This window comes from Solea senegalensis, linkage group LG2 (assembly GCF_019176455.1).
Source record: "Solea senegalensis isolate Sse05_10M linkage group LG2, IFAPA_SoseM_1, whole genome shotgun sequence".
In the NCBI taxonomy this organism is placed as follows: domain Eukaryota; kingdom Metazoa; phylum Chordata; class Actinopteri; order Pleuronectiformes; family Soleidae; genus Solea; species Solea senegalensis.
Genome location: NC_058022.1, coordinates 6,541,601 through 6,561,489, shown reverse-complemented (window position 1 = coordinate 6,561,489; position 19,889 = coordinate 6,541,601). Strand labels below are relative to the sequence as shown.

General features: G+C 41.8%; 1 protein-coding gene across 1 annotated transcript in view; it reads left to right on the top strand.

Annotated features, from left to right (window-relative positions):
- Positions 1–4,352: 4,352 nt before the first annotated feature.
- col18a1a (collagen type XVIII alpha 1 chain a) overlaps positions 4,353–19,889 on the top strand; it is a 70,134-nt gene continuing 54,597 nt past the window's right edge. The window contains exons 1-2 of the mRNA XM_044019075.1: positions 4,353–4,565; positions 4,697–4,770. Of these exons, the coding sequence (XP_043875010.1) occupies positions 4,561–4,565; positions 4,697–4,770 (79 nt within the window). The 5' untranslated portion in view covers positions 4,353–4,560. The remainder of the gene's footprint in view (positions 4,566–4,696; positions 4,771–19,889) is intronic.

Sequence of the window (19,889 nt, the reverse complement as noted above, 5' to 3'; positions counted from 1 at the left end):
ATTTGACATCATATTTTCATAATCTCTTCATTAAATTTGTTTATTTTGGCTCCAGGTGTATGAATCTCTGTTTCCTATTAAGAGTCCACTTGATAAAACCCAATACCTGGCTGAAGATCAGCGGGTTTTTACAGTCATCACAGTACACTGACTTCTTCTGATTGGTCGTCCTCATACTCGCCCCAACAAACCTCTACAGCAAAGGCTTCAGTCAAATTTAGTCAGTGACGACTTTGTGACTTGGGCAGCAACGCACTACCTCTGGTGAGGATTAAGACCCCACACCTTCCATGCCATCCAGCTCTTGCATCTGGCCTAGACATCCGGAAATCATGGAGGGGGTGGAGCCTGAGTGAAGTGCTGCTGAGAGATGAGAGTAAACTGGGACTGCAAATGAGGATGAAACAAGAAATGTGATTATTGGTAACAGTAATGTGCCCAACTCAGTGAATACAAACCTAAGATAATGGACTGTTTGAGTTAAAACAAGAGTAGCTGATTTAAAAATAACATATATATATGTGAACAAAAATTTGGCGAGTTTTTTTTTATTCTCTCATAAGATTGGAAGAGCAGTATTTGATCCTTTGCCTTGTGAAAATGAGAGGATGGCGCGACACGTGGGCTTGGGTTTTACCAATGTGCGAGACTGTTGTGCGTGTGTGTGACTGTGAGACATGGCCTCGGTGTGAGCTGCCATGTCTCCTCAGCTGTTTAGTGGCTCCACAGCCCCTCCTCCCTGATTTCAGCTGTTGGAAGTAATCTGATATAACTCGGGCCTCAGTAGCTGCTTATGAAATACTTAACAAGTACACAACTCCCAGCGTTGTTATTTTATCGGGAACTTAAATTTTCCGCACTCCAAATTAAAACGTCAGCGTACTGAAACATTGGTTCTCCATAATGCAGTTTCTATATTGGATGTTTTCATATTTATTTGATTATTTGATAAGTATGAATAATATGGCTCCAAGGACAAATTTCAGTCTGTTATAGTCGTCTGTCAAGGTTCTATACATCCAGGTCATCATATCTTCAGGAGTGTAGATACTAGGCTACAATAGATGGAATAAAAAGTGGATTTGAATGGTCTTGGATGAGCGGTGAAACCTGTCTCAGGTTAGATGACAAGAAGACATTCAGATTTGTATTAACATAAATTACTCAGAGGTCATGTATCCCGAGAAAGGTCTGTTTTCTCTGCACTGCTCTTTTATCCCTGGACAAGAAAAGGGTGTGAAGCTTTTAAATCTGAACAGTGCTGACAGGATCAGCAGAATGACCAGCAGCTTATCATTGCTGTTTAAACTGAACCGGGACTCTCCTGAAAATAGATCTTTTTTTTTCCTGGTCTATTGCAGGTCGTGATCTGAAATGAATGAAAAATATTGCTGTGCTTTTGTGTTGCGTTATATATTAAATATCAAACGTGTCATGTGCAACTGAAGATGCGATGGGTGAGGTGAGAGACACTGTACCCTTTAAAAGGACAAGGAGGAGAAGGACAATCAGGTGGTTGCAATATCTTTCGTCACCACTTAATTAACATCTCTCATTGAAATATATAGGAAAATGAGAAGAATCGACGTTATAAGACCAAAAATGATTGACATACTAATACGGCCTAAAAATGGTAAATTGTCTGTATTTATATTGTGCTTTTCTAGTCTTGATGGCACATCAGCATGTAGACTAGCTCACTCCTACACTGTACCCTGCTCCGGTGCAGAAGTATGACAATGTTAAAACATTCTGATCAGTGTAACTGAAGTATGATCATGCAATTTGTGTTTTTTTTATTTTGTTTGATTGGAGCTTTTTGCTTTTTGAGTACTCGAATATGTTTGTGTATTGTGCAAAATGTCAAATACATAATGAGCTATATCAGTTTGAATAGTGACTCGGGGCGGTGAAAGCACCAAACAACCTTAGTAGATCCATGGTGCCTCACCTTTTAAAGCACTGGATCCGAGCCATGTCCCATAGTTTGCTATGATTACAATGTGGACGGAGTGTATTTTTAAGGGTTACCATTGAAGTCAAATTACTAATCGAATATCAAATAATCGACTAAACAACATAAGCTAAAAGTTGCATTTTATTATTACCCAGTAGTTTCCAGGCCTCTGAGTAAACTATGTGAGTAGTATTCTGAGTGTAATTATGCAAAAGATATTGTGATTACATTCACTCTTGCTTTTCAAAACAAAAAAAAAGAGCTGCAGTGAGGTTCCACTGCCGCACGTTTTTCCCTTTCTCTTCCCTGACACTGGAATGTGAGTGAAGCAGTCATCCACAGAGCCGTGGACGTGTTCAGACAGTAGCCCGGAGGCCTATACATAGAGAGACCGAAACAGCCGAGGCTCACAGTGCTACGCGATTGAACCCAATGCCTGTTCCTATGATATCAAATATGCTCAGAGAACATCGACATGTGTAGCAGTACCTGTAAGAAGTAATCTGATGAATTCATGTTTTATTAATGGTATTAATCTGTTCAGTAATAGCTAAAATATTCAAGACAATGCTGTGATGTGCACCAATAAGTTGATCTGTCAGTTGAGACTAAACTGATTCTCACACTGATGTATGACATTCCACTGTGTATGTTTAGCTGCATTCTCATTTTATTTCTATTTATTTTTGTTTCATGTACATGACACAATTCTACGTAACATAACAGACATATATTATTTAAACCTGGACGTTTTTGGAGTTTTTACATCCAGCGGTCCCTTATTATCATTATGATAAAGACTGTTCTTCAAAAACAGTGGCAAAAACAGCAGTGCATTAATGAACTGCACAAGATTTAAATCTACTGATCCCTCTGCAGCACATCTTGAAACGAAAACCAACTTTACCCTCTAGTGGACATCTTTTGTAAGTGCAATTTGCCACAGTTCAGACCATGATCATGCGTTGCAAGGCAGATACCAATACTGCTTAAGAGTCATCAGAACTGAGGATGAGGATGGAACTAAAATGATCACTGACTCTTGGAACTTGTATAAAACATCTGTAACTCCCTTTAATGCCTTCCTCTCACCTTATTCATACAACACTGCAGTATTGTCACTTCCCATGTACTCTCTTTTTCTTAGTTTATGTTTTAAAAGTACTGTTTCTGTCTTGTATCTTATCTTGTAATTTAATTTAGGTCACACTGAGTGATTTATAAATCAAGGTTCAATGTTTGTCAGCCAAAAAAATCTCAATCCCTCCATCCCTCCTCAGGTATGTCTCACCTTACTCTTACCTCTGAGCGACATAATCCAAAGTAAACAGGCCCTCACTGAATCCACACATGTGCTTACTTCACCTGGAGAGGGTGAACAGTTGCAGTGTAAACTCTGCAGGAACGACACAAGTTTTCCGGTCCAGCACAAAGCTCTTATTTACTCACAGAAAGCCGTAGTTTGTCATCTGTTCACATCCACTGCAGGGGAAATGTCGACACAGGGACACAAGCTGTCAAAATGTTAAAACAAGGAATGATTTCTATTTCTATTATTCTCCACTAGACGACATCCAACAGCTGATTCAGAACACTGCTGCCCGTGTTCTCACTAAGACCAAAAAAGTGGAACATGTAACCCTAGTTCTGAGGTCCTTACACTGACTTCCTGTCTGCCAAAGAAAGGATTTTAAAATATTAAAATGAGTCTATGAAGAACTGAACAGTTTAGACCCAAATGCATTTCTGACCTGCTGGCTCATGATGAACCATCCAGACCTCTAAGATCACCTGTGTCTCCAGAACCAGGACTAACCATGGGGAAGCTGCTTTTTTTAGTTTTTATGCCTCAAATATCTGCAACAAACGTCCATTTTTTTAAATCTAGCCTGAAAACATATGTAACTGTCTTTCTTTCTGGGTTTCTTTCTTGATTTCTGGATTATGGGATTTCTTTCTGGATTACTTATTACTGGATTTCTCTCTTGATTTATTTATGAGTTTCCTTCTGGATTTCTTTATGGGTTTATTTCTTGATTTCTGGATTATGGGATTTCTTTTCTATCTTATCTATTTCTTTTACCTCCCTATTTAAATATTTTTGTGTTTGATCGTGTATTGCATATATTTATGCTGCTACTGCTGTATTTCTATCTATCTATCCCTGAAGAACATGTAGTACGATTATTATTATTATTATTATTATTATCAGTAGCAGTAGTAGTATTGACAGTATGTACTGTAATGACACGTGTTCCTCGCTGGCCATAAGAAATAATTATAGGTTGAGACTGCGCGTGGAATTGTTCCCTTCTAGGACCTGGCGGAAGTCTGTGATGATGTGAACTCCTGCGGGCTGGGCTCAGACTCAGGACTCACCTCACCTCTCCCTCTCTCCCTCTGCTTCTCTCCCTCTCTCTCCACACACTTCTCTGCCGTCTGTCTCCAGCAGAGCGCTGCGTCTCCATCAGCTGTTCTCACAGCAGCAGCAGCAGCGGTGCAAGGCTGTGAGGAAGCACCTTTATCCACTCTTATTCCCCGCGGGTAGCCCATGTAGCTTCAACCAGTCGGTACCAGCGAAAGAAGAAGAAGAAGAAAAGAAGATGAGGTACTTTAGTTTCCATTTTGTGTGCGTGTGTGTGTGTGTGTGTGTTTGTGACTTATTGTTTTGTGTGTAACTTAACTTAACTTAAACTGGAGCGCTGCAGTAGTGAACATGAGTGGCTGCTGCTTCTGCAGGTGTTCTCGGCGGCTGGAGCGCCTCTTCTGCTGTGTCCTGGTTCTCCTCAGTCCGGCGGCATCGCAGTGGTCAGGTAAGAGCGAACACTTGCACACGAGTAACGTGGGGAGGACTCTGATGAAGTCGATCGTGTCATTGGAAGATTCGGTGCAGAAAACCGCATAGAAGTTAACGAGATCACCAATTCCATTCAAAAAAGAAAGAAGGAAAGTGTGTTGTTTTTGAAAGCAGCAAATGATCTAAAAGAATGGGAATGTGCAGTGGTGTTGCACTGACACACGTGCTTTACTGTAAAAGAAACAGTTTGCTTTTTTGTCTTCTTGGTTTGGATTGCATCCGTTCTCTGCATCCTCCAACTTTTCTTTTGTATGCACCACTTACTGTTAGAAAGCTGTGGTGACTCATTGTATGTCCCTGTTTTCTGTGATACAACAACATCAGTGTGTCTGGTCCTCAGAAGGTCAAAGTGGCTTTGGGAGTGTTTACAGGGCTTTTTTTTTCTCCCTCTGGTCCAAAGTCTACGGTGTCTGGAAACACACACTCTGTCTGTGTTTGTCCTCAGACTTAACTTTTTGTCTGACCAGAGACTGTGGCTTGTACCTTTACACCCCCACCACCACCTCCTCCTCCTCCTCCCTGTGTAATGACCTGTTTGCTGGAATGGCACAGTAGAATTGCTGACTTTTATCTTTTTAAGAGGGTTATAATGTGAGACTATCTGGAAAAAGAGGCAAAAACCAACCCCCCCGTAGTGTTGGAGGGCTATAAGAGCCGCTGAATATGAAAGAACTCCTGAATAATTTATCTTTATAACCTCACCAACATCCTACATTTAATTTATTAAATGTACAGTTGGGAGACAACAGTGTAGCTGTCAGATGATAGTGAGAGGAAACTGAGAGGATGTGAATTAATATTTGATTGACTGTGGTCACTCATGGAGAAATGCAGCCTACTTATGTGGCAATGACAAACTTTGACAATCCAAATTGACTGTGGAGCATCAGGTCCTGATTGTATCCCATCGTGCACTAAAACGAGGTTTAATCAGACATTCAGTGCTCTGGTTGGAGCTCGACTACACCATTGATTGGACGGCTATCTGCCTCCGCTACTCTAGGTGGCGATATACTCTGTTTCACCTCTTTAACCATCCATTAACTTCAGTTGTTTAAGCTGACGGAGCATGAATTTAGTCTCTTCGTCAGTTGTACATGTACGCATTTTTCCATTTACAGAACTACTCGGCTTGACTCAAATCTGCTTGCTCTGGGTATCGGGCACGTTGTTATCCATGACTTCATAGTACCTCCTCAATGTGGGCGGGGTCACCATAGCACTGCTGCACGAAACTTTAATATTTAATATGCGACATGAAGGCACTGGATCCTCTCGTCAGCCACCAAACACAGCAACGTTTTATTGTGAAACTGGCGGGTTTGATTCTTGATTCTTGTGTCGGACGTGACGACACTCTCTGACCAATCAGTGACCGGCAGTCTGTTGGCGTCCCATTTCACAGCAGGTACCCAAAAAAGCAACAGGTACAAAAAGCAAAAAAACAAAACAAAAGAAAACGAGCCAAGCTGAGTACAGCTATAACTGAGAAATTTGATTGACATTATAAATGATCATTTTGACAAAATGTCATGTCAACATACCGATTCTTTTAAGGGGAAACATTTTCCAGAGAAAGTCTTAAACAATGTGACATTTCCACAGGAATGCTGTCCCGTCTGTGTGTGTGTGTGTGTGTGTGTGTGTGTCCAGGCTGAAAAGGCCTGTCACTCTGTCTCAAAAGCAGTGCCTTTGGTCGCACCGTGACATGGTTGAATTAGGTCTGATTCATTCCTCAGTCCCTGACTGGGTCAGGAATCCCTATTGTCATGTGATCTTTGACATGCACCCACTGTGGTTTTTGCCTGAAGGGAACAGGACCAAGGTGTGGGGGAGGGGCGAGGCTGTAAGGAGACACCCTACTGTGCTATTTAATGGCTGAATTAGATGCTGCATTAAAAAAATCACAGCTGGCTCGAGGTTTTCTTCTTTTCAGAAGGAGGGGGGCGTGGGGGGGGGTCATGGGACATGACAAAAAAGCCATTTGAGACCTTTAGGATGAATGAAACAAGGGACCGGGCTTTAAATGTGTTAACAATGTGTAGTGTTAACAAATTTAACATTTTACACCGATGTACCCCCGTGTGAAGTGCTTTTGTAACTATCTGGTGAAACTCTAGGTGATAGATGATCGAGCTGAAACCGAGCACGCTTTGACAAATGGCTTTTGTCTGGTCGTGTCGTACTGTATGGTTGCAGTATTTGCAGGGAAACATCTGTCTCGATACCTCAGATGTGTCTTAACTGTTTCATGTTTTGTTTTTGTTGTTCTTTGGTTTTGTTAAATCTTATTTGGCGAGTCAGAAATCTTTGAAGTTCAGTGGCTTTGGGTTGTAATCATTTTTGACATAATTGAAATGGTTGGTCTGGTTTTCGTGTTTTGCTGTGTGAATTGGTTGATTTAAGCCCTCGACCACATTTCAGTTGAAGTAAAAGTTAAAAAAAAGACTATATATCAGAGAATATCAGCCACACTGTAACTTTTAAATCTATCTTTTAATTTTCTGTTACATTTTGTCTTTGATGGCAGAGAGCTTGAAGTAAACATCCTGTTTAAGTCTACATTTTGGGAGCTGGATGTTAGGTTTTCAAAGTGTGTTTCTGGGTAAAAAGAAAATGTTAATAATGGGATCTGAAGGTTACATCTTGTACCAGTGGACTTGGATGTTTTAAGAAACTGAATTCAGTGTTAACTCTTAGAAATAAACAAAGAGCATGGCCTAAAAAGTAGATCTTTTGATGGAAAATTCTACACTACATAAATGCAGGCAGTCAGGTGTACACAATAAGCCTTGTACACACTGTATTCAAGTCTTAGTGGCTTTTGGAACTGATAATTATGGTAAAACTCCATCAGAGAAGAGCTTGTACGTCACTTTATATGTCATATTGAATTGAGCACATACAAACTAAAGGGTGTTAATGGAAATCTCTGTTAAACAACCCAAAAGTAAACGTCTTTCTCTTGCTATTGGAATCAGTGTTTCTGTTTGGATCTCAATAGCCCATAAATGAAATAAATGGACCGACTGTGCGGAGACTCTGTTAACTCAGTGAACCTTGTGATGTCTAATCCCTGGATTTTCTAGTCAGTAAACCTTCTTATTCACGTCCCTGGAGGTTCCCCCGTTTGGGGTTTGGAAGCTCCATTCAGCATTAGTCTTGTCGCACTGTACCAGCTATCAGCACATAAACAGGCCATGAAACCCCAGCTGGGGACATGGCATATATATTTGCCCGTGGAGATCTCTGCTTGCTCGTAACGTTAAGCTTATGTGTGCGTGCGAGGTTGTGGGTGGGGGTCATTCAAAATGTCAAGTGGACGTCTGGATATGCCTCTGTGGCTCCCTTTCCCCCTGTCTGCATTTTGTAAAAGAAACTTGTCACAAAGGGCAGATGCTTCCTTTCTTCATGCATCCTCATACACATGCCGCTGTGGTCTAACCTGTCAGTCAATAAGACACAAGTGTGTTAGTGTGTGGAGTTTGAGGTGCAGCAGCACTCTCTGGGGACGCATGTGAGATCCCATATGAAGCTGTTGTTACAGTAACAACAACTTCAGAGATGCACTCTCTTAACACAGCACAGCTGTCAAAGACCAGGACACACACACAAAAATCTGTATATGAGAAACACTCTTACTTAGTCGGCTAAAAAGGAAATATAATTGTGGTGGAGTTTACTTCAGTGTAGATGGTGTTTTTGTAAGAAAACCATGGTGGTCACATCCTGCTTTGATTACCTAAGTCGAGCCATCTGGAGCCTGTAGTCAGTCTGAAGAGTTGTATATCTGTGCTGTGATGTTGAGAAACATGCACCTCTGCCTCACCAGACACGCTGTTTGAGTTAGAGCGTATGTACACATCTGAGACCAGACGATAAATGTGATGGATGCTTTGTTGTTGTTTTTTCTGAAGCTTTCACGTTTTTAGGCAACTTTATCTCACAATGTTTTATTGCAGCTTCTTAAATGGGAATGTCCTCTGGTTTAATTGCTGCCCTATAACCGTAAACTGCTTATCTGTTTCTGTTTGTGGGCAAAACATTTGAGTTAATAAAATGCCATTTTTATAACTCAAACTCAATATTTTATGGACAAAACAATTTATGGATTTCAAAGAATCAAGATTATTAGAAATTAGCGGCAGCTCTAGTAGTGACATGTATGTCCGGTGGCAAGTGGTTTTCCTGCTGCCTTCGCATTTAAAAGTCACAGAAAGCTACATTACTTTGATCCTGCACCTACTGTACTGAGGTGGAAGGGAGAATGTTTGGCTCGAGTCCTAGAACAACTCTCATCAGACTGACACCTGGTTAAACTGAAGCGAAATATTTCTGGCAAGTGGTCGATTCATCATAATGACGCAAGCTTCTTATTCAGTTTCACTGATGAAGAACTGAAAAAGATTCTACCTGACCTGAGGTCTGTCACTAACTGGACGTTAGTGACATTTACGGGGGAAATACCTTTGCTTTAATCATTATACTTCATGACATGACCACTGTCAAAAGACCCGATTCATGAAATAACAACGTGGTATTGATTAATTGACTGAATAGTCTTGTCAACCATGTGTAAAGAAAAGCACTGGCAGGGCTTTTGCTCCGTGTTTGCCTTGTATTTTTAATCCCTGTCATCGTTTTCCGGCCCGAGCGAGCCTCCTTTTGAATGCTGCTGACAGCTGTTGTTCGGCATTTTTATGTGCTCCCGCCACTCAGTGTTTCAGGTGCGCTCGGCTCTGCTCTCATACCGGCCCTGATGTCAAAATGCCAGGTTGAGGGATGCAAAGTACAGAGGGACGCCATAATAACTGCTTGTGCTCCCGAGAGGAGAGGATTGTCGGGCCACTTGCTCTGTACACCCAACTATCTCCAGCACTAATGGCATACTGAGTGCCCTCTTACCTCTCAGCACCTCTTTCCTGTTTGCGGTGAAACCTTTACTTATTGGGCTTGTCTTTCCCAGCCGTAATCCAGGTAGGAGTTTGAAGGTGTGAAGCCGTACCCTGCAAATAACAGGACTCGACAGTACGTGGAGGGTTTGTTTTAAAGTAGTAAGCATGAAGGGGCTTACAGTATATACACTCACTGGCCACTTCATCAGGGAAACACCTGTTCAACTGTCTGTTGACTCAAATTAGGCATGTAGATGTAGTCAAAAATATGTACGCAACACTGAGCTTCATGTATCTAGTTATGTATATTTACTAAATGCTTGTTTGCAGATTGTTTTGTTGCAGGAAAATCAGCGTAGTTTCTTCCTGTGATGAGATTTGTCATGGGTCAACATACAGTAGCAACACTTAACAGCAGTGTGCTATAGCGATAAAAATGTAACGTTGATGAGCGGCCAAACTTCTTTGGCAACATGCCCGTAGCCTCTTTAGAAACCATTATATTCATGGCCAAGCTCACTTATACTCTGTGTGGACGGTTTGTCAGCACTGCAGGCTGCAGACTCGGTGAACGCCGGTTTCCATGGCCACCAGGTGCAGATTTTTTTTATTTTTTTTTTTCCACCACAAAGCTGTATTTGGCTGTAGCAAAGGAAACTGGATCCATCTACCTGGCACTTTGTCCCAGTCACCAGCTTCAGGGAGTGATCACTTGTCCTTATACTGACAGCCTGCTGAACACAGAGGCATGAAACTAGAGACCGTCCCTCCTCCACCCATTTACATTCTCTTGTCCTAAGTAATCTATACCATCAGCTTTTCACTCTCCATGAACTAGGACTGGATCAGAGTGACCAAGACTGTCTCGTAGCTTCAGTTGAGATGTGACCTCCTGATGTTACTTTGCAGGTTTTGAACCTAAAATTAACATATTTTAACCTTCACATGTGTGAACAGTGTTAATACAAGCCCAAGCTACCACCCAAAGCGTTTTTTAATGAATGAATAGACCATTCAGCATTTCGCGAGGCCCCTCTTGGGAATGTCATTGTGCAGTTCAAACCTCACTTTGCTGTTATATTCCTCTTTTTTTTTTTGCTCTCCATGTCTTCTTATCTTTCGATTGACTCTCATGATGTGCAGGCTTCTTTTTAAGCCATCCTTGAATTCCACTCATTCACCCGTCCTTCAAGAGCTGCCATGTCTGTAGGCAACTCTCTTTTTACCCTCTCGCAAATCTCCTACCATGGGGGGTGGGGGGAGTGTGAACTGAGGAGAATCCCAAGGGATGGGGAGATTACCATCAAGTGTAGAGCGTCTGGGACAAAAGAGGGATTTGCTGAGTCCTGTTCCTCTGTCCTCTACTTTTGTATTGTCTTGGTATGGAATTCGCTGACTTTGACCTGTCAGAAACTGTACCTGGTTGAAACTGAGAGGTGGACTTTTTTTATTAATGTTGATACAATGTTGGGTCATAAAACAGGAAGAAGACAGACAGTAGTATTTTGAGACTGTCGTCTTTTGAGACTGCCAGTCTTCATATTGCATCTGTTTGCCTCTAAGTGTACCTTATCAAAAACCGTCATGAATTGGACGCAATCTCAAGACATGCCATTTTTTTACTGAGACAGATGTCTTTTTAGGTCTTGTTGGATCTTGCGCTGAGTCTGGATTCAAAGCAAATGCCTCGACTGCTCATAACCTGGAAGCTGCTAATTGTTGTGTGAATCATGAGCCGTGCAGACAATAAAGGGTGCCCTCTATTCACTCAGTGGCTGTTACGGGCCAGGTGGCACTGTGCCATCCATTGAGAGGTTTAGAGAGGATGAACATAGTTCAACCAAGGGGACGTTAAATATTTAGAGGGCCAGTGAAAGATTTGCAGGCCCGTTCATCTGCTGAGACAGTGGCATTTCCAGTCAGTTATACGAGCTGGAAGGTCTGAAGTCAGATTTGCTACCTCATTGGCCGCGTAACTGGCCAAAGCGTCCCTTGAAGCTCTGTTACTGCGATGTCCAGCCGAACCCTGTGGTTTCACAGCTCAACTTTATAACCTTATTATTGGGACTTGTTAGACTTGGCTGCGTTAGGCTTTGAATGTGTCTGCCCCAAGTTCCAATCGCGAAGAATTCTAGAGAATACTCGGTTGGCACTCACTGCTCACTGTATGCAGGATTAGATACGCCTCTGTTTTAATTAATACGGCTGTCTACACAGGCCTTGTAATTGCTTGTATTTGGCACACGGTACACACAAACACACAGACCAAACTGCTTTTAGGCTTTACTGGGTTGCAGCCATAAAGTCTAGGCCAAAGCTCAAAGAACTAGCAGCGAGAAAATCAGCTAGGTCATCTTACACTGCTTCACATTGCCTTGTACAGCCTCATATTGCCTCATATCGCCTCGTGTGCGTTTGCTTTGTCGCCTCCTGTTTCCTCGTGATCAGACCATACCTGGTGGTGCACTGTTTGCTTGGGTGTTGGTAGGATTTGTGCTTGTTTTCACTCAAGTCTCTTGTTTCTTACCTTCTTTTTTTCTTTTGTGACACTCTGATGCGTCATGATTATTATACTATGGATGCACATGGCTGAGAATAACTATAGATTTCGTTTTTGGTCATACCACACATACAGTGAACAGATGGGAAGAAATTCAAACCTTAGGATACATGATAGTGATTTTTTTAAAAAAAGTTCAACTGTCTTATTTTGAAAAACTGTATCTTAACAAAATTTAATAAATGAATTGTAGACATCCCACTGTTGGGCCAGAAAATAATATAACTTTCAGTGAGTTCACTAAGTGGCTTTGTTTCATATCAGGTACCAGCTCACCAAAGCTCCATCACATGGATTGTAACATGCCTTTGCTTGGATTAAGCTGAAACAGAGGAAGACCATGACCTGTGGGATTTTTTTTTGTGCTACACAACCAATTTGGGGGAGATTTGGCTGGAGGGGAGCAGTGAATGCTGGCACCCTGCACCCTAGTCTGGCCTGTACTAATTGAAGGCCCTGATATTGTCTTGTTGATGAAAGCGTTCTTTGTCCCACTCACTGATCTTCATCTACTGTATCTCCCAGGCCTCTGATATAGTCTTTGGCATACGTCATTCCCCTCCAGCCATTGTCTCTGCTCATAACAGGGGATTAAAGTGTCAGATGAAGTTGAAGCATAAGCTGCTGAGTGGCGGTTTAAGGTTTTGTAACACATAAGCTAAAAGTTGTGCGGCTGTAGAGAACGAGACTTTGAAACTGCCATGCCAACATCCACCGTCCATATTTCATTTATTCATACGCTTCCTTATTGAAGTGTGTACCAGTCTGCTAATGTCAAGGGTCAGACTTTCATGATTTCCTCCCAATTCAGAGAGGAAGCTTTGCGTTGGAGAAAGAAAGTGTTTCATCCCCCCCGCCTTTCATGTCTGGATTTACTGTCAAAGTGTTGAGCTGCATTGACGTGTTCTTGAAGTGCGATGCGAAGCTGAAACTCAACTCGAGTGAGGCCTGGTGGGTTCAAAGAACCAGCAGAAGGACAAAGAGACAAGACTGTCCGGCAGACTGATCTTACAATCCGCTTCTTATACGACCTAGAAACGAGATCTGCTCTGTGTCTGCTTCCCACGTGACGCTCACATCTTCGGTGGAGGACGGCCGACGATAGCAGCTCCGTGGCAGAGCGAGTCGTCTTCCAACTGCAAGGTTGTGGGTTCGATTTCTCGTTCCACTCGTCTACATGCCGATGTGTCCTTGGGCAAGACACTTAACCCCATATGAATGGGTATGAAAGGTGTAAAGTAGCTTTGGGTGGTCATCAAGACTAGAAAAGTGCTATATAAATACAAAACATCTACCATTTACATTCAGAAACAACAGAAATGGATGGAAATTCAAACTCTGCTCATGCTGAATAGTGAGAGGATGCACTTGACACCTTTGCCAATATTTTAGCTGCTTTGTAAATGTTTGACCTGTGCAGACAAGTAGGATCCGTGCACTCATGGCAAGTGTAAGGATACAGAGAACATCATGAAAAAGCCACAGATGAGTGAGGGAGTTGTTGAATGACAAAATATACAATGATTCTTTTTTTCTCCAGAGAATCTCTCTAAAGCTCAGAGGAAAGACTTCTTTATAATTTAAATAAATAATTTTGAAAGTTTCCTATGCTTTTTAACTTGTTAACTGTAAGTAGAGGAGACCCAGGTTTGCGGCACCAAAGGGCTCTAATCTGAGAATCCTGAGAATGATGAAAACAGGGTTAAATTAGAGATTACTCTGAATTACACTTCCCTCAATAATGACTTGTCATTTTTGACTGTTTGGAGACATCGTACAGTTGATTAAACACACTGTAGTTTATCCTCTGGTACATAAACTCAAATCCATCATGAATGCACAGTAGAGCGTGGCATGATCCACATTTTCTTTTCTGTCTGAACTCAACCTGAGCCTGAAGCCATTCACAACTGCTGCATTTAAACATTTAGATATGAAATGTAAATACATATTCACACATGCTCGCCGTGGCTAATCCTGTTTCAAACTTAAATTTCATGATATATATATGTATATATGTAAGACTGAGCTGTGGTTAGGTATCCACGCACAGTGTTAAAGGCAATAAACACAATAGAAATGTGAAGACTGTAGCCTTGAATACACTGAACATATGAACACATGACCTGTCTGATACCATCTCACATATGCATATGGAATTTATTTTGCAAACAATGAATAGCTGTTAATGATTATTTTCGTAAAACGTGGGCACTGGTACCTCACAGCAGGAATGTTCTTGGTTCAATTCCCGGTTCAATCATGGCATTTCTGTGTGGAGTTTCCCTGTGCGTGTGTGTGTGTGTGTGTGTGTTTTCTCCACATACTCTGGCTTCACCCCACAGTCTGAAGACATGCAGACCGATATAAGATTTACTAGAGACTCAAATGCCCCATTTTAACTGGTCAAAATCTGGGTTTAAACGTGTTTTTGACCAAGTGGGAATGTGTTTAATCCAGCATTAGTGGCACTGCGAAACCTGGGTGAACATGTCTTTGTCTGCTTCATTTTTTGCCAGTGGTGCAAATCCCTGCGTCATTGTTGTTATTCTATGGATGTTGGTAATTCTACTCTGATGAGTTTTAAGTATTCTAGCACTTAGCACTGCCTAAGTGTCTTTTGTCTTAGATACATGTTACCGTTGACACACGTCTAGACATCGGCTTAAGAATTAATAGAATGATCCACTCTGCTTCATAAGACGTCTGATGTTTCACTCCTTCTCTTAATTCCTCCAGGGTGATGAAAAAAAAAAAACTTTCCATCCTATAACCCACAAGTGTCAGTGTTGTTAAGCAAAATTCAGATCTCGATTGACGTGACATCTAATTTGTGTGTGGGGTTTTTTTCATTGTGCAAAGTAAGAGCTGGGTCAAAGTTACTGTATCAAGGTTATTAGATGGTCAGTCAATAAATTGTCCTGTGTGACTGGCAGGAGAATTTTAAGAATGCTGATAGCCTGAGAAATTTGTCAGTGGACAGCCTACACTCCAAAGAGGTGGGCCTCTATTTTATTAGATATGAGCATGTCTTGGAATGTGACTATAATGTACCTTTTGACTCCCTGAGCCAACAAGCGTCAGCAAGTCGTTGAGCTCTCAATTCCTTCAGGTTCCGTAGCATTAAGACAGGTTTTGTCTACAAATACCAATTATTATTCTTAAATTTTGTATTTGTTTTCCTTGTCCGATTCTAAGCAGTAAGATAAATGTTATCGCCACTGACTGGCTCTTGCTGTGGTCCTCTAAGAAAGAATAAACTCTAGAAGATAATCATCTCTAACTCTCTCCCACTCCACCAAACAGAGGGGTTTTACGCTGCAACGCTGTCTGTAGCAGATAACTGTTGTTGCACAGCAGGTGCATTCACTGACTGCATAATGCGAACTCAGCCCATTCTTCTGCTGCTTCACAATAAAACCTCGAAAACATAAGTTAATCAGAATCATTTCTTTGCAAAATAATGCTTTTATAACTAATTCAACCCAGATGCAGACACTTATTATAATTATGGCGAACCTGGGACTGATTACACCAGCTGAAGAAACATCTAACGTATGTCACATGTGAGCTGGTCTCAAAACTGCCAAGGTGTCGACCCAATTTTTGACTTTTCTCTGACCTTTGCTGTGTTTTCCACCAATTGATCAACATCCCTCCCACACTGATCACATACTGTATTATTGCTGTGATTAAAACCTACGGCCGCCCAAAGAGAAACTCATGTTCTGCTTTATTCTTGGGGGGTTTTCAGTGTGAGGGGCAAAAACGGGCTACAAAGCTGCTGAGAAAATGGGTCAAGTGGGCAGATTAAAGAGCTCATGCACACAATGTGTGAACCCAGTGGTCTCTGGTTTTGTACCCATGCTGTTAAGCAGTTTATCTGCCATTTCTCTGTACCCCCTTTTTTTCTTCTCCTCTTTTCAAGTTGTTGTGAGAGAGATTGTTGTTTTAGTTGCTGAAACCTGGCATGCCCTTGCGAGTTCACTGTCAGATGATCAAGAGTTTGAGGTATATGCAGTCAGGAAAGAATCTTTGTTTTATCTCACACTGTCTGTCATTTCACTGTGAGTAATGGAAACCGTGTGTTGCTCACGGTGAAACCTTTAGGCTACAAAGTTTAAAGGATGAAATATGGACTTATTTTTGATCCATCCAAACAGTCTAATTTGCCAAGATGGAGCTACTTACATAATTGCTGACTGAAGAAACTTGTTTATTCAAGTTGGAAACGGGTCTTCCAGTGTTTTTGGTGTATTTTAAGAAGCTGCTCAAACTTGCACATGTCATTGTTTTCTATCAAAATGGAGCAAGGAACTCAGTGCCATATAATATAAAATATTTGATGTTAGTGTAGTTCAAATCTGGTCATGGAAGTGTCATAAAGTTAAATGGTAACCCCTCAAACTCTGCACACATTGGTTAAAAGGCCACTCGCCTGATTTATTTCTGACACCTGACAGTGGATGGACCCTAACGCAACAGGAATTGATGCAATGTCAGTTTAGAGGCACACATGTAAGCTCAGTCGTTCTACAGGCTTCAACTTGTTCTCAGCTTTTGAAACAGCCCACAAAAAAGCAGAGCTTTCCTTAAAATCCGGCTGCTGGCCAAACAGCCGTCTTACTTACATCACTTACAAGTCCAGCAGGCTACTTCATCATCGTCGCTTTTTTGATTCAAATAAAACTGTCATTTATAAGTTGTGCCTCACTTTGCTTGTAAATTTAATGAGCAATCACCGTTGCTTCCAAAACAATCTATCACCGTGATGAAGAAGCGTGCCAGTCTTTCCGTATCAGTCCTGCCGCCACACGCTCTTCACGACTGTGTGCTCAGCTGAGAGGTTTTATCCTGCCGACGAGAGAGCAAGCATTGATGACAAATGACTAGCCCGTGGCCAAGTTGTCGGTTCAACTCCCAGGATTGGTCACGGTCCCCCATTTTCTCTCTGTGCATGTAATAAGGATGGGTTAAAAGCAGAGGTCAAATTCATGATCACTCATTCACATGTGTGCAAAAATAACTTATTCTCATTCTAATTAAGATTTAAGACAGGGAGCGCCACCGTTAGAAGGACTGCTTCATAAAAACGCAGCTGGCAGCGAGTTGACTGCTGTGCTGCGCGGTGAGAATTAAGTCCTCTGAAAGCTGCATTTTTCACATCTGCCACAGCGACGTTTATGGGCTTAATCAACGAACAAATGAGTCATTTGTAGAGCAGGACTGTGGCGGAGAGGCCCTGCAGTCACACACACACGAAAATGGTAAAGGCCTCAATCGTACAGGGGGAAATATACTGTAGCTATGGCTCAATACGGCCAAATACAATCTTCAAAAAAGCAGGTAAAAAAAAGTATGTGTTATGTCTCAGTGTGTTTGCACAATGCACAAACCTTTTATGGATATTTAATGAACCGTTATTATATTGCTTCTGAAGAAAATTAGATTTTATGGTACTTCTTTGTTATCCTTTTTGTCTTATTATGCAAATAATATCAGATGCAGTTCAAAAGTTATCAGCCAGGGTGGAAACATGTGTTGTTTTAAATTAAAAATAGCTATTTTATAGATTGTGTGTGTGAAGTAAAACTTACAAGCTGCATATTATATGATATTTGATTCCATGATAAATAATTGGTGGGGCTCCATGGCATGTGGAACTTTGAAAGACTTTTGTAACTGGCTTTTAAGTGCTCTGTTATTCACAAGAGCAAATACTGAATAAAAGCAAGTAGCAATGGGAATTGGGAATGGAATCGGATTTCATAAAATGAAATATAATAAGCAGTAATAAGCGCAGACAATTTATGTTGAACAGTAAAATGCTAAAAGCAGTCTCAATTAAGTATTCAGACATGTTTCATTACTTTGCGGTGGTGCGTGCCTTGTTGTAACATGGCATTGATGGATTTTTTTTTCTTTTTCTCCAAACCCACTATTACCACAGTATACTTACCCTAAGGCCAAGTCAAACCACCCACTTCCCCGCCCTTTAGAGGCCAGGTCTTGCTTGACGCTTGTGTCGATGTCTCAGGCCAAGACACACACACACACAAAAAAGGTGGGCTGGCTGGTGAAGGTGTGTCGATAAGTGGCGGTGGGGCAGGGTCTTGTTTTAAGAGGCTGGCTGCTTTCCAGGTCTTGAATAGATCATTGAGAAATCACAATGGGGTGAAAAGTACACTGTCAACAAATTGCTCCTTGATACACTCAGTGGAGAGCCGAGCTGGTTGCAGATGAGTAGAGGGCAAAGTGGATCTTGGGGTTGTTGAACTGGTTCAGTGTGTTGTTATTAAGGTTTGAAGTGTGTCAGGAGGGGAAAATAGTGTTTGTATGTGCTTCCACTTCCTGCTCTTTACCTTCCGTACCCAATACTCTGGCATTTGGACACATTCCGGCCGCGCATACCACCACACAGCCCACAGAGCTGAGGAGCGTTATTGGGTTACTTAGATCTGATCTTAGCTCAAAAGCAGTGTAAAATGTGAGACTGGCTTCTTTTTGTTTAAGTGGAAGCAGCAGAAGAAAAAAAAGTCGTCTTTCCTATTACAGGTTGAGACGACTCAGCCAAAACTTCGCACCAAGTGCACCTTCAAATTAAATGCTTAAATTGTTATTCCAGTGAAACCAGAGAGCTGTATAATTTCCTTTCAACTGGTAACCCCGAAAGATGAAAGCTGATCTACTGACAGCGCAACGCTTCTTACATCAGAGCAAAAGCCCACATTGCACCACGGGGGTTATTAAATGCTTATGAATGCTTATCACATACTAACAAGCAGTAGCTGATAGTTTCTTGGACTTCTTGTATGGAAAAGGAGTGCAGATATGTGTGTGATGTAGTCTCCTGTCTCTTAATTTGTCTCCAATGTGACCATATGTGGTTGACTCCTTCAGTGTCCTAACCTTATTTGTTTGTAAGAGCCGCGGCATAAAGAACACACACAAATAAAAAACTCCCCAAATAGAGTTCACCTCCCTCTGCTCTGCCACCAGAAAAGTCTGTGTCTCCAAATTCTGGTGTGACTGAGCTTGTTGGGTTCACCCACAACAGAATGGGCCCTCACCCCTCTCATCAGCCCATCCTCTTAAGTCCTGACTGCATTTTATCCCTGCACACACACACACACACACACACACACATCCTCTGAAATCTCCTTGGTGAATAGTCACAGCTTGGGGGGAATGCCTCAGAGCAGACAATACCCATGTATTCTTACTCAACGTCTCTCACTGTCCATCTGAAACCCCGCAGGACTCTGGGATGTTGTCTGTGTGCGCAGAAATGGAGAAGCCTGAGATGCCGATAGCTAACTCCTGAAGACCTGTGTTCTCTCTGTCTTCTTGCCACAACACTGTGGATTTTTAAACAGCAAGACTTGCTGGATACTTGGCCCAAAAGTAAAGTCTGAAAATTCCAGGCACCCAGTAACCACCCATCCAACAATGTGTTTTAAATAAACGATAAGAACCTTGAATGCAAAATAGGAGGGGGGGGGATTCAGTGGGACTGGTTGGGCGACTCTTCTCCTTATACTTATCATTACAAACTCCTGTGTGTATGAACTTGTCTGTTAGCTGGTGTTAGTGTCAGATATTGGAAAACAAGACTATACA